At 37.4% G+C, this 12,634-nt stretch overlaps 1 protein-coding gene across 1 annotated transcript in view; it reads right to left on the minus strand.

Annotated features, from left to right (window-relative positions):
* PRKDC (protein kinase, DNA-activated, catalytic subunit) overlaps positions 1-12,634 on the minus strand; it is a 174,792-nt gene that overhangs the window by 19,046 nt on the left and 143,112 nt on the right. The window contains exons 70-74 of the mRNA XM_043967385.1: positions 8,474-8,648; positions 7,284-7,477; positions 4,673-4,853; positions 3,790-3,950; positions 83-294 (exon numbers count right to left, since the gene is read on the minus strand). Of these exons, the coding sequence (XP_043823320.1) occupies positions 83-294; positions 3,790-3,950; positions 4,673-4,853; positions 7,284-7,477; positions 8,474-8,648 (923 nt within the window). The remainder of the gene's footprint in view (positions 1-82; positions 295-3,789; positions 3,951-4,672; positions 4,854-7,283; positions 7,478-8,473; positions 8,649-12,634) is intronic.

The following is a 12,634-nucleotide window of genomic DNA, read 5'->3' on the forward strand; positions in this document are numbered from 1 at the left end:
TTTTTTTTTTTTTACCATTTTACCAAGCTCATTATCTTTAACTGTCTCTAGGATTTTAACAGAAAATTATCTGTAACATCACCTTGCCACAAACTCCTTCTTCTTGTGACCAGCAGAGGTATCTTTAAAGGAATAGTTTTCACTGCTTATCATAAAAGGGTAGACGATAGCCTGGGGATAGTTATCAGCGATCTCTGCTACAGTGTGCTGCACAGCCACGGCTTCTTCTTTATCAAGCAAGGCCATCATTTGGCTGATCCAACCAATGAACTGCCAGCAGGGAATGGAAGACATCTAAAACACACACAAAGCTGTCACTAAAATAATTTCTGCAATAATCTTGGGAAAAAACAAAACAAATCCCTCCCTATTTTAATACTTATCTTTAGGGAAAGCAAATTTCCATTTCTCCACTGAAACCACATTTATATACTATTTGTTTAAATGGGGGTGACAGCAAAAAACCCATACTGTTTAATAATAATAATAATGCCTAACATTTATATAGTGCTTGTTTTTGCAAATACAATGTTGATGCCAAAAAACGTTACAAAATATTCACAAACTTTTAACTCAAAAAGAATCATCATGCATAAATATTTAATGTTAACGTAGCATTGTGGACTTGTTTCAATACTTGAAGGATTTGTTATTTCATTAGGGTAGGAAAGTATTTTTTCTTTTTTACATATAAGGTATTTTATTTTTTCCGTTACATGTAAAGATAGTTCTCAACTTTTGTTTATACAAGCTTTACAATTTCAGATTTTTCTCCCTCCCTCCCCCCTCCCCTAGACAGCAGGTAATCTGATATAAAGTATTTTTTCTAATGATACAGGTTACAATTCTTCTACGTATTAGTAGACAGACTTTAAGAATTGCTGTGAACATTGTATATTGTTTGAAGAATAACCAAAAGACTAAGCTATTCTGAGTATTATGCATATTCAAATCAACTGCAAAAGCCCATGAAGGAAGATGCTATCCAGCTCCAAAGAGTAGATAAGTAGTTTATATAAAATTTTACAAACTATTAAGTTTATATAAAAAATAGAAGTATGCAAAGTATGGATTTTTACACTCACTCACACTGTATCAAATGGTAACCTTTTCTAGTGTGAGAAGGGGTGGGAGACAGTTTTGAACCTAAAATGTAATAAAAAATTTTTATTTTATTTTTAAAAGTGCTGTGGCTAAAAACTGAATAACCTCCCAGAACATAGGCTGGCCTCTAAATGGTAGAAATACAATCCATTATCATGCCCATACCCTTAGGCTTTCAAGTTCTGTAAGGCCCATCAGAGCCTGTATTCCGAAGCTGACAATGCCTTTGAAAACCCAGGATGACTTCCATGGCATGAAGAGGCAACAGAGCAGGGCTTTAATTGAGGAGACTGTGCTACTAAAATACACCTTGTTAAAGATAGCTGTTAGAGATCTATTTCCAGAATTCAATGTGTAAGCCTCATGTTTTCCAATGAAAGAGAAGTATAATCATAGAATTTTAGAACTGAAGAGTAACTCGCTCCTTTGGCTGAGCCCCACAATTTCACAGATAATTAAACGAAGGGCCAGAGAGGTGAAATGACTTGCCCAAATTGAAGAACATTTCTGGTTAGTGACAAAGTGAGGGCCCTGATCTTCTAACCCAAAGCTCTCCAAAAACATATTATAACAGTAAAACCTTTATGAAATTACTACCTAAGACCCAATATTTGAGAGCAGATTTTATTCATGCAAATTGCTTTCTCCTCCTCCTTGCTTTGTCAGCTTACTGGACGTTAGCATTTACATCAGATCCAAAGCAAAGCAAGAAACAAAAAACAACTCAAATTTATCAAGTTTAGAAGCCATCTTTGAATTCCCAAGGTCCTCCCAGTACCCTGCATTGCCGATACTGTACAAGGCACACTTAAACCACGTGCAGCCCCAAAACTCAAATTCCCTCCTACTGTAGGACATAATTTGTACACCAGAACGGACTGTCCATGTTGCACTTCAAGGGACAGAGCAAAGCACAGGCGTATCACTGGAGAAGAAGGTACTGTAGAAAAGACCCAGGACACTAGTGTGTTTCTGATGGAGAAATCCATCATTCCCTGTGGCTTAATAGAACTGACAAGCAAAGAGATATGAAAAGTGGTCATGGTGGTGACAAACAGTTCTCTCCTAACCACGTCTTCCCCCAAAGGACCCATGTGTCAGCAGAGCTGGAACTCCACTTTGAAACTTCCATTTCTTTGGGTTCACAAGACCTTAATGGTAATCTCTTATTCTGTCATCAGCTTTCATGGGAATACAAGGGGAAACACGGCATTTTCATTTCTGTGAGACTCACACTAGATAAATCTTGAAGCTACCTTTGAGCTCTAAAATGCAACAATCCCATGATTCTTCCGGCCCACTAACCCTTCTGCCCACCAGTTATGTAGAACAGTGTCAGATTTCTCAAGTGTGGACTGCACAGGTTTTCAAATCATTTGTTTTTATGTATGGGTATATATGTACATATGTATGTATACACATACACCCATGATTTTCTTTAAATGTTTAAATGTAAATTAAAGACTGATGAAAAATATAAATGTGTATAATCTGTTGTCTGGGGGAAAGGGCAAAAGCAATTATATAGTGCCTACTTTATGCCAGGCAAGGTGCTAGGCACTTTATAAATATTTTCTCATTTGATCCTCACAACTCTGCACGGTAAGTGCTATTATTACCCCCATTTTGCAGTTGAAGAAACTGAAGCAAACAGTGGTAAAGCTGTCCAGACTCCCACAGCTAGTAAGTGTTGGAGGCCTTTCTCATTCAGGTCTTTCTCATTCCAGGCCCAGCAATCTATCTGTTGTGCCACCTAACTGCCCGCATTTAAAATAGTGTTAATTACTAATGATTTTAGAAATAAATGCCAAGGTCATCATGTTCAAGAGATAGGATGAAGTCAATAAAAAGGTAAAAGACTATTATTTTTATTAAGAAATTTTCCCTGATCTTACACCTTAAAGGATGTTCTTGGGGGCAGCTAGGTGGCATAGTGGATAAAGCACCGGCCCTGGATTCAGGAGTACCTGAGTTCAAATCCGGCCTCAGACACTTGACACTTAACTAGCTGTGTGATCCTGGGCAAGTCACTTAACCCTCATTGCCCTGCCAAAAAAAAAAAAAAAAGGATGTTCTCCCACCTTGAGTTTTCCTAGAACACTTTGTCTGACTCTCCTCTACCTCATTCCCTCCCACCCCTCCATCATACCTGAACTCATATCTATGTATAGGTCATATCCTTCACAGTCATATAACCCTCTTAAGGACAATGACAGTATCATTTTTTTATCTCTAGCACTCACCACAATGCCTTCAACAGAGAAAATGCTTAATAATTGTTGTTGCGATGACACTGAATTTATTCAATCTACTTTTTAGCAGTGACTCCCATGTATATAGGACAAACTATAATTTAACCACAAGGACCAACTGTCTGATCTTTTGGGTAGCTCAATTTTTACAGAAAATCCATGTCCCAGTCCCTAAAACACTCACGACTTTACTCTTTCTTTTTTTCAGGCATTGTTCCCTTAACACCCACAGAGAAAACAAGGCAAATATGATCACGTATTTATTTTATAGAAATGCAAATTAAATATTTTTATGGAACCAGGAAGAAACCAAGCAAAATTAAGTGTTTATTAGGAAATGCTACCAAATAATCACTGCCATATGAATATACTTAAATATAAAAGGGATGGTTTTAAAATAAAGTTCACTGTGTTAAGAACAGAACTTGCTGACCTCTTTTGTCATTAGGCCCAAAGTCTCTTCTGGATACCGTTCTAGAATCTGAAGCAGTCTAGGGAACTTTAGTCTGGCTTCTTTAGAATTTAATTTTAAGGCTTTTAACATCTTGTCCATCACAAGTGCAGGATACGTTTGCAGCTCCACAGTATTAATAACTATCAAAATAACACAATCAAGAAAACATGTTACCAAAAACCTCTACTCTTTAACTTATTTTTATCTTTGTTCAGAGAATGACAAACTTGACTGAAGATAAAACCCCCTCCTTGCTCCACGCTTTGGTGTCCCTTCTTCTCTTATCACTTCTTTTGACCAATAAATATCAGACACATTTTTGGACTAGAAGGAAAGGTTTTATCTCAAAATGAAATCTTAAAAAAAACAAAAAAAAACAACAACAAAAAGCCCCCGAAATCTTCTCAATTAGATTATCCATCCTGAATGAAACAGTATCAGGTCCTGGGCAAGGAACACAAGGAGCATCTGCTGGTTTTGGAATTTGTTCCAGGAGGGAGATGCAGACCACATGAGTCACAGCCACAAGTGAAAATACGAAAGCTTAAACCATGCACATGGAAAGATAAGGGGACAGTGGAATCTGTTCAAATGCAGATTCTTGCTGAGGATGTCATGACCACTTTGAAAGTTGCAAGCTTGTTACAGAACTTTTAACCATTTTTTTTCTGGCATAAGCAATCAATCAACAAGCATTTGCTAAATAACTATATGCCAAGCATAACACTATGTAAATAGTTTTATCTTCTATGTGTAATAACTTTCCAAGAACAATAGCTACTTTTTTGCTTAATTTCCCACCTGATAAACATCACATTTTGCAAGATGACCACTGAATACATTTCACCAGATTCTCTCTCACCTGATGTACTTTCTTCCTCTTTCCGGAGATGTCTGTCACAGAAATCTACCAAGGTCATGTAAGCATCTATGACTCCAGCTACATCAACGTACTCAACAGTACGAGACTGGACCTCATCTTCGGCTCTCCTTGCAGCTTTAAAAAGATACTCAAACGCTTTTTTGTGTAGACCTTCAATAACCTAGAATTCAATCATAACAAGAAACAATCTAGATGTGTCACTCTGACGCTTTAAAAAAATATTGGATTTTCTACTAACAGAGAGAAGTTAATTTTTGTTGTACTCTTTGACAATAAAAAATCATAAATGACGATGATCCAAGATCTGAAAAAGATTAAACAAAAATCCAGCCTGAAGAATATCTTACTGAGCGAACTGTCATCCAATGGTAACCAAGGAGTGCAGCTCTTGCCACATGTAAGCCTCTATTCATTGTGGAAGACTGTGATACTATTTTCCATTAAGTGGGGAAGAAAAGGGCTGAAAACAAAGACGGCTTAGCTAAAAGACATGGGCCTTCCACAAGTGACTATAAAGATACAAGGAACAGTTAGGATATCTGAAGAGGCTATTTTAAAAGAGGCATAATATGAGAGCCCTGAAGCCAAGTAGATGTGGTAGCAAAGGAAAAGAATCAGGATCTACAGAATTCCAAGGTACACAAAACAAAACAAAAAACCCCATTCATATACTAAATGAAAAAACTAGATAAAAACACAAATTGTCTTTGCATCCCATTTCATAATTCATCCTATTGGCTAGTCGAGACTTATAATGAAATTCTAATTTGAAATAAATTTATACTAGTACCGATACAACAGTTTTATTAACAAAATTTGCTACAACTAGGTTCTATTCCATAAAAGTCAACCACCATTTTTGCACTTATGAATATGGCATAGTGAGGGGCTCTTCACCTACAAAAACAAAATCAAGAACAGTCTTTGCCTTAAAGTGGCACATGTTTTACTGGGAGAGTAAAACATATAAACATGTAAGTATATACATGACAATTTGAAAAAGCACTAAAAATAAAAAGACAAAACCAGGGGATCAAGAAAAGCTTCCCACAGGAGGTAATACATGATTTGAACCCTGGGGGAAGCTAGGGATTCTAAAATGAGGAGGGTATTTGAGGATCAGGGGCAGCCTGTGCAGATACACAGAAGCAAGAAATGGAAAATCAATTATAGGGAAGAGCATATAGGGCAATTTGGCTGGGATGTAGAGTGTGTGAAAGGAAGTAATATGAAATTAGGTTGGGGAGGGAAGGAAGAGAAGGACAGAGTGAGAAAAAGAGGAAGAGGGAGAGAAAGAGACAGACAAGAGAGAGACAGACAGAGACCTAGGAATCCAGAGAAGAGGCTATTACAATAGCTGAGGTAGCAACGAGGAGGGTCTGACTTGTGGTGGTACTCCTGTGAGTAGAGAGAAGATGTAGATCTATTAGTCTGGGTGTGGGGGCACACACCTGTAATCTCTGTGATGGTGGAGGGTTGAGCTTCAGGGATTACTTGCGTTTGAGAGCTCAGATACAGTAAGGCTAAGTCAATCAGGTTTCTACATTAAGTCTGGCGCCAATATGGAAACTGGATGACAACAGGCTTTCTTAAGGAAGGGCAAAATGACCCAGGTCATTTTGGAGTGATTCAAAGCCTCTGTGCCAATTGGTAGTGGAATTGGGCCCCCATGTGGCTGCTACACTTCTAGCTGGGATGAAATAAGACCAAGTCTTTAAAAGAAAAAGTAGCTCTATCTATTATGGAGGAACTGTCTAAATCAGGGGTTCTTAACTTGGTTAAGAAAATTTAAAGACTTTTCTTAAAAAATATTTTGAAAACTGTTATAACATAACTGGCTTTCTTTGTAATCTTATGTATTTTATTTTATATATTTAAAAACATTATTCTTAAAAGGGGTCCACAGGTTTGAAAAGAATGCCAGAGGGGTCTGTGACACAAAGAAAGTTAAGAATGCCTGTTCTAAGTTGAGCTACCATTGAAAAGTTCAATTTTTATACTGAAAATTCCTAGTGGCCATAGAAATAATACATGGATATATGTGCCAATTTCCATCTGTGGGACTGAGAAAAAAGTTTCAGAACTGAAATTTTGATCCATTATTGTTATATTGAACTTCACTGAGATACTTCCTTTATTATGCCAAAAAAATGGCATTGTTTAAATATTCAAGTTCTAGCAGATTCTGCTGTTTCCTCATGACCCACAATTTTTGTTAAAGAAAAGCAAAAGGTATTTTTTTTTAATGAGGAAATTGGGGTTAAGTGACTTGCTCAGGGTCACACAGCTAGTAAGTGTCAAGTCTGAGGCCAGATTTGAACTCAGGTACTCCTGATTCCAGGGCTGGTGCTCTATCCATTGCGCTAGCTAGCTGCTCCCTAGCAAAGAGTATTTTTGCTGTTCATTTTGTAGTCTTTTTTTTGGGGGGGTGTTCCACTCTCCCCCAACTCTAAGTTATGGATGACTATAAGGTACATTTAGAAAACACTTAGTAAAACCAACTATACTATTACATTGTAACAAACAACTTAAATTCATGCATGCATACAGTATTAAAACATTAAACATTCAGTTCCCCACCATGATTTACCTTCTCTGAATCCTCAGAACTGGCTCCAGAAAGCTCTAAAACGTTTTCAGCTATACTTTCTTTAATTTGGGCTAGACAAGTTGGCTCACTGCTGAGTGCGCTAGCCATGATGTTGTAAGTGATACCCAGAAGAATGTTCTGATTACGGAAAGCCAGACTGCTCTTGTTTTGGTAGCTTGATATGTTTTCATCTTCTGGATCACACAACAAAAAAAAAAGAACTAATTTTTTAAAAAGCAAATGAATCCCATAAATTTAAAATAATTAATTTTGTAAGATGCAAGAAATTGTTTTAAATTTAAGAACTATTTAAAATAAGACTGGCTAAAAATGAAATAACATTAAATAAGATTGCCTTCCAGAAAAGGTTAAGGACTGATTTCACATTGATTGACAAATTACTTTGAGCTGGGTTTTCTGTGAAAAATTTTCCATTGACAATAACTGTATCAAAATCCAGAGGAAGAAAACCCTTAAAACTAAAAAACAACCTGCAATCAAAAAAGTTTAAATTTTCACTTAATCAGCTCAAACTAGTTATTAAGTGATAACTTATATTTGTTGTAAAGAATCATTAAAAGTAACATAAAATCACAGATGAAAATATGACCAAATTTACTGATCTGGAGCTCTTGTAGGAGTAGACAAAGAAGTAATAATATTAAATATTCTACAAGACTGGACACAAATAGCTGTATAGTAGGCAATCATAGCAAAAATAATTTTTTTCCCCTTTTCTGTTCCACAGGACACATTATTAAGTACTCTAAAGCTAAAAGAAGAGGTTAATTCACCAAAGGGGACATAAAGATTATGAATTTGTTTTTAACAACACTTTCTTCTAAGAAATTTAAAGAACTCAGCCGTAATACCAAAACGAGACTCACAACATTTTTAGGAAGAAGGGAAAAGTTCTATGATTCTCATTTCATAAAGAGATTCAGGTTTTAAAAGTCATCCTGAATCTGTTCCCTTGGCTCCAGATTTTCTTCTCTTTTTTCTAGAAAAGTCACTTTTCACCAGGTTTTAGAGACTGTCTAAAAATGAAGTTCTTAATTGTCAAACAACATATAAAACACAAAGAAAAAAGTTTCAGATAAAAAAATGAGATGTAAAAGAATAAGTATGTTTATAGATATGTAAAAGAAAAAAATAAAAGGGGTAGGTCTTGTGCAGAAGAATATAAATACCCAATAACGAGACTGTTTTCAGCACCGTGAGAATCTGCTCAGAACCACTCTGTGTTTGACTGCGACTGTGGCTGTATCGACAATAACTGTGAGTCCATTTCACCAGCCAGTCCTCTCTTGTTTTAGATTCTCTATGCAGCTCCTTTAATAGTTTCATGGCAACTGAAAAATTGTTCTATAAAAAAAAAATTTAAAAACCACATCAACAATCCAATTTGATGACTACACCATATGAAAAGAACTGTGAAAAGCTGAAGAAATTACAAAATGAAAATTGCTATCGTTTCCTCCCAGGACCTATAATCTCATAGAGGGTGAGCATGTAATCAAATAATTGTCCAGCTAGGTCTTCATGCGAACAATGGATTTGGTGAAGTTATACCAAGTTTTCAAATACACACTATTTCAAGTTTTAAGTATATAAAAAATGATAACTGATTCCAGCCCAATGGAAATATGCAATAGGAACTAGTATGGTAGGACTCATTATTCACACTAATCAGGACCTAGCTGTATTACACATTAGAAAATACATAGAAGTCAGATGGACCTGTGAGATTTAAGGAAGGGATCTAGCTGGGGAGTGAGGAATCACAGAAGGTATCACATAAGAGGTAACATAGGAGTGGTCCTTGAAAAAAAAAAAAAGGATGTCAACAAGGCCATGGAAATGAAGCCAGTTTGCATACCTGGGCATGTCTACTGGCAGAAAAGAGAGAAATGACAGGATGAGACAGGAAAATAGCAAGAGGTTCAGGGTGGATGAGATGAAAGAAAGTTGATGTTAGAATGTGAAGGGCTATAACAAGGAGTGTGCATTTTATCTGGTGGAGCCCTTGAAATTTTTTTTTTTTAAGTGAGACAATTGGGGTTAAGTGACTTGCCTAGGGTCACACAGCTAGTAAGTGTTAAGTGTCTGAGGCTGGATTTGAACTCAGGTACTCCTGATGCCAGGGCCGGTGCTCTATCCACTGCGCCACCTAGCTGCCCCCCTTGAACATTTTTAAACTTGAGAAGAACATAATTCGATGTATGCATTAGAAGAATACTATAGGCTGTGTAAGATGAAGCAAAGAAGGGGGACGCTGGGAGAGAAGGATGGAAATCAGTTAGAAGGCTCTTATAGTTATTCAGCTGAGAGGTTATAAAGATGTGAACTGGTGTGACAGCAATGGAAAGGGGAAAATACCAAGGCTGAATTGGAAGGGTTTCACAACAATTTTAAGTGAAAAAATGAAGGATGATTGAGAATTGGCACCTGGATGGATGACTGAGGAAAGGGTGACCTCATCAATAGAAATGTAGAATCAAGTTTTAGAGGAAAGTTTTGAGTTCATTTTAGGACATATTGAATTTGAGTAGACTGGAGATGTGGGGCTAACAGATGAGAATGTGGGTCTGGAACCTAGCAAATAGATCATACTAGAGATATACTTTTGGGAGTCATAGGCATAAGATGGGATTTAATAGGAATGACTCTAAAATTCTGACATTTGATTCCAGAAATCTACTTCATGAGTACAAATTGGAGGAGGCATGGTTGGCAACAGAGTATATGAAAAAGAGTTTAGTGGCCTGGAAGCTCGCAGTATGATGTGGCAGACAAAAAATGCTAAAGTAATATTGGGCTGAATTGAGAGGAATAACTTCAGGAATAAAGAGGTGATAGTTCTCCATCTGGAGATGAGGCACCACAGGTCTGGGCACCACAGTTTAAGAAGGACATTAATAAGATGGAGAGCATCTAGATGAGGGTACAGGATGATGAAGAACCTTTTTTTTTTTTTTGTGGGGCAATGAGGGTTAAGTGACTTGCCCAGGGTCACAGCTAGTAAGTGTCAAGTGTCTGAAGCTGGATTTGAACTCAGGTCCTCCTGAATCCAGGGCCAGTGCATGATGAAGAACCTTGAATCCACGTCATATGAGAATCAGTAGAAGTAACTGGAAAAATTTAGCTGGAGAAGGAATTCAGGGGAAATATGATAGCTGTTTTCAAGCATACGAAAGGCTGTTATGTGAAAGAGAAATCACATTTGTTCTGTTTGGCTTCCAGGGGGACAGAATGAGAGGAATGGGAAAGAAGTCGTAAAAAACAAACAAACATACCAAATTCAGGCTTGATGTCAGGAAAAACTTCCCAACGATGAGAGAAATGCAAGAATGTAATAGGTGATCTTTAGTGGTGGTAGAGTCCTCCTCCCTGAAGGTTTTAAGGAGAAGCTAGATGCTGTGATGAAATAATGGGATTTAGCAGATACTCAAAGACCCACCTGGAGATTAATCAAGACTGATTAAATCAAGTGAGAGTGATTGACTGCTGATTAAGCCTACTTCAAGTTAATTGGATTGTATCAAGTTAATTGGATTGTGATCATACCTGGCTATCCCTTAAGAAGGTGTAATTCTCAGAAACTAGACTATGAACTCAACTTGAGAACACCTTCAAAGACAATGGATTTGGATGATGCCAACCAATAACCTTGAAGCAGTGTGTAAGGACCGCCTCTGTTCCAGATCTATAAATAAGCTTCCAAAAACAGCTTGAGGAGGTGTAGCTTTTTTTTACCGGCTTGGCGGGACTCCTGGCGGCGCGGCACAGACGGTCTGACTCACTCCAAAGGTGGCCTAAATCGGTTTGGTGAGTTTTTATAAGGAATATAGACTAAGCTTAGATTTAAGACGATTTGTACTGTATTTCTATTTTCCTATCCTTCTAATCAACAACACCTTGTATACAATAAAGGCTCTATCTAGAAAACCAGAAGCTTCTTCCATTTACTAGTCTGGGAGATAAATTAAGGGAAGGGTTAAGTAGGGGAGATTTATGATCTAATATCCAATTTTAAATCTCACAATGCTTAATTCTGGGATATGGTCTATTAGGGATATCCTTCATTCGGGGTAGACTAGATGGTCATTGAGATCTTCTGCCACTTTCAAATTCTATGATTCTGAAGGTAGGTAATAAGTGAAACCAAAGAAGTGGATAAACTTGCCAAAGCAGAGGTTAATGAAAGAAGAGAGGAGATCCAAGGATAGAACCTTGTGGGTGTGCCTATGTTCAAAGAAAAAGAAGAGTAGTGAGCAAAGCAGCAGTCCTAAAGGCAGGAGGACCAGCAGAGAGCAGTTGTGTGAAAGAAAGCCAAAGGAATAAAGTAACAAGACAATGATGTCAAACAATGATACAGAAAGTTCAAAGAGGATGACTGCCATTAGATATGATAATTCGGAAGAAATCAAATTCAGATATCAGGGGATTGAGGAGTAATTTTCTTTTTTGGTAAATGTGCCAGTAAAGGAAAGCAGAAATGGGATAATACTTTGAGGTCTGGGAAGGTGGTTTTAAATTTTTTATTTTTTTAGGATAAGAGAGACTAGACTCTAAAAAGAAAGGAAGGAGGTAGTAGAGAAGCAGCAATTAAATATGAGAGAAAAGGGATTTTTGATGCAGTGATGTCCAGGAGGTAATGGAAGCAGATGGGATCAAGATCAAAGAGAAAGAAGGCTACCTAACCTCTGAGACTGCAGGGAATGGTGAAAAGATGGGCAAAGAAAGAGATCAAGTTGTGAGGTTTAGAAGAGGGAAGCTGAGGTAGTTATGACGAATGGCCTCAATATTCTCAATAAGGAATATGACTGTTTTTGGGGGGTGGGGTGGGACAATAAGGGTCAAGTGACTTGCCCAGGGTCACACAGTGAATAAGTGTTAAATGTCTGAGGCCAGATTTGAACTCAGGTCCTCCTGAATCCAGGGTCAGTGCTTTATCGGAATATAACTATTTAATAAAAGAGATGGATGAGGAGAGAGTTAGGAAACTGAAAAAAACAAAAGGTTTGAAAATCAACTGTGGGATATGATAGAGAATCAGTATGTTAGCCAACAGGGAGACAAGATCCATACAACTTTATACAAATGACACATATACGGGATAAACTAAAGATAATCGAGGGAAGGCACTAGAATTAAGGAGGATCAGGAAAACACTTCTTGCAAGGATTTTAACCGGGGCCTGAAAGAAGACAGGAAATGGAGATGAGAAAGGAAAGAATCCCATGCATGGGGGACAGCCAGTGAAAATACATGGAGTCAGGAGATGGAATGTTTTTTGTGAGGAAAAGAAAGAAGGCTGAGGATGCAAAGATCACTGGAATGAAGAGTAT

This window comes from Dromiciops gliroides, chromosome 1 (genome assembly GCF_019393635.1).
Source record: "Dromiciops gliroides isolate mDroGli1 chromosome 1, mDroGli1.pri, whole genome shotgun sequence".
NCBI lineage: Eukaryota > Metazoa > Chordata > Mammalia > Microbiotheria > Microbiotheriidae > Dromiciops > Dromiciops gliroides.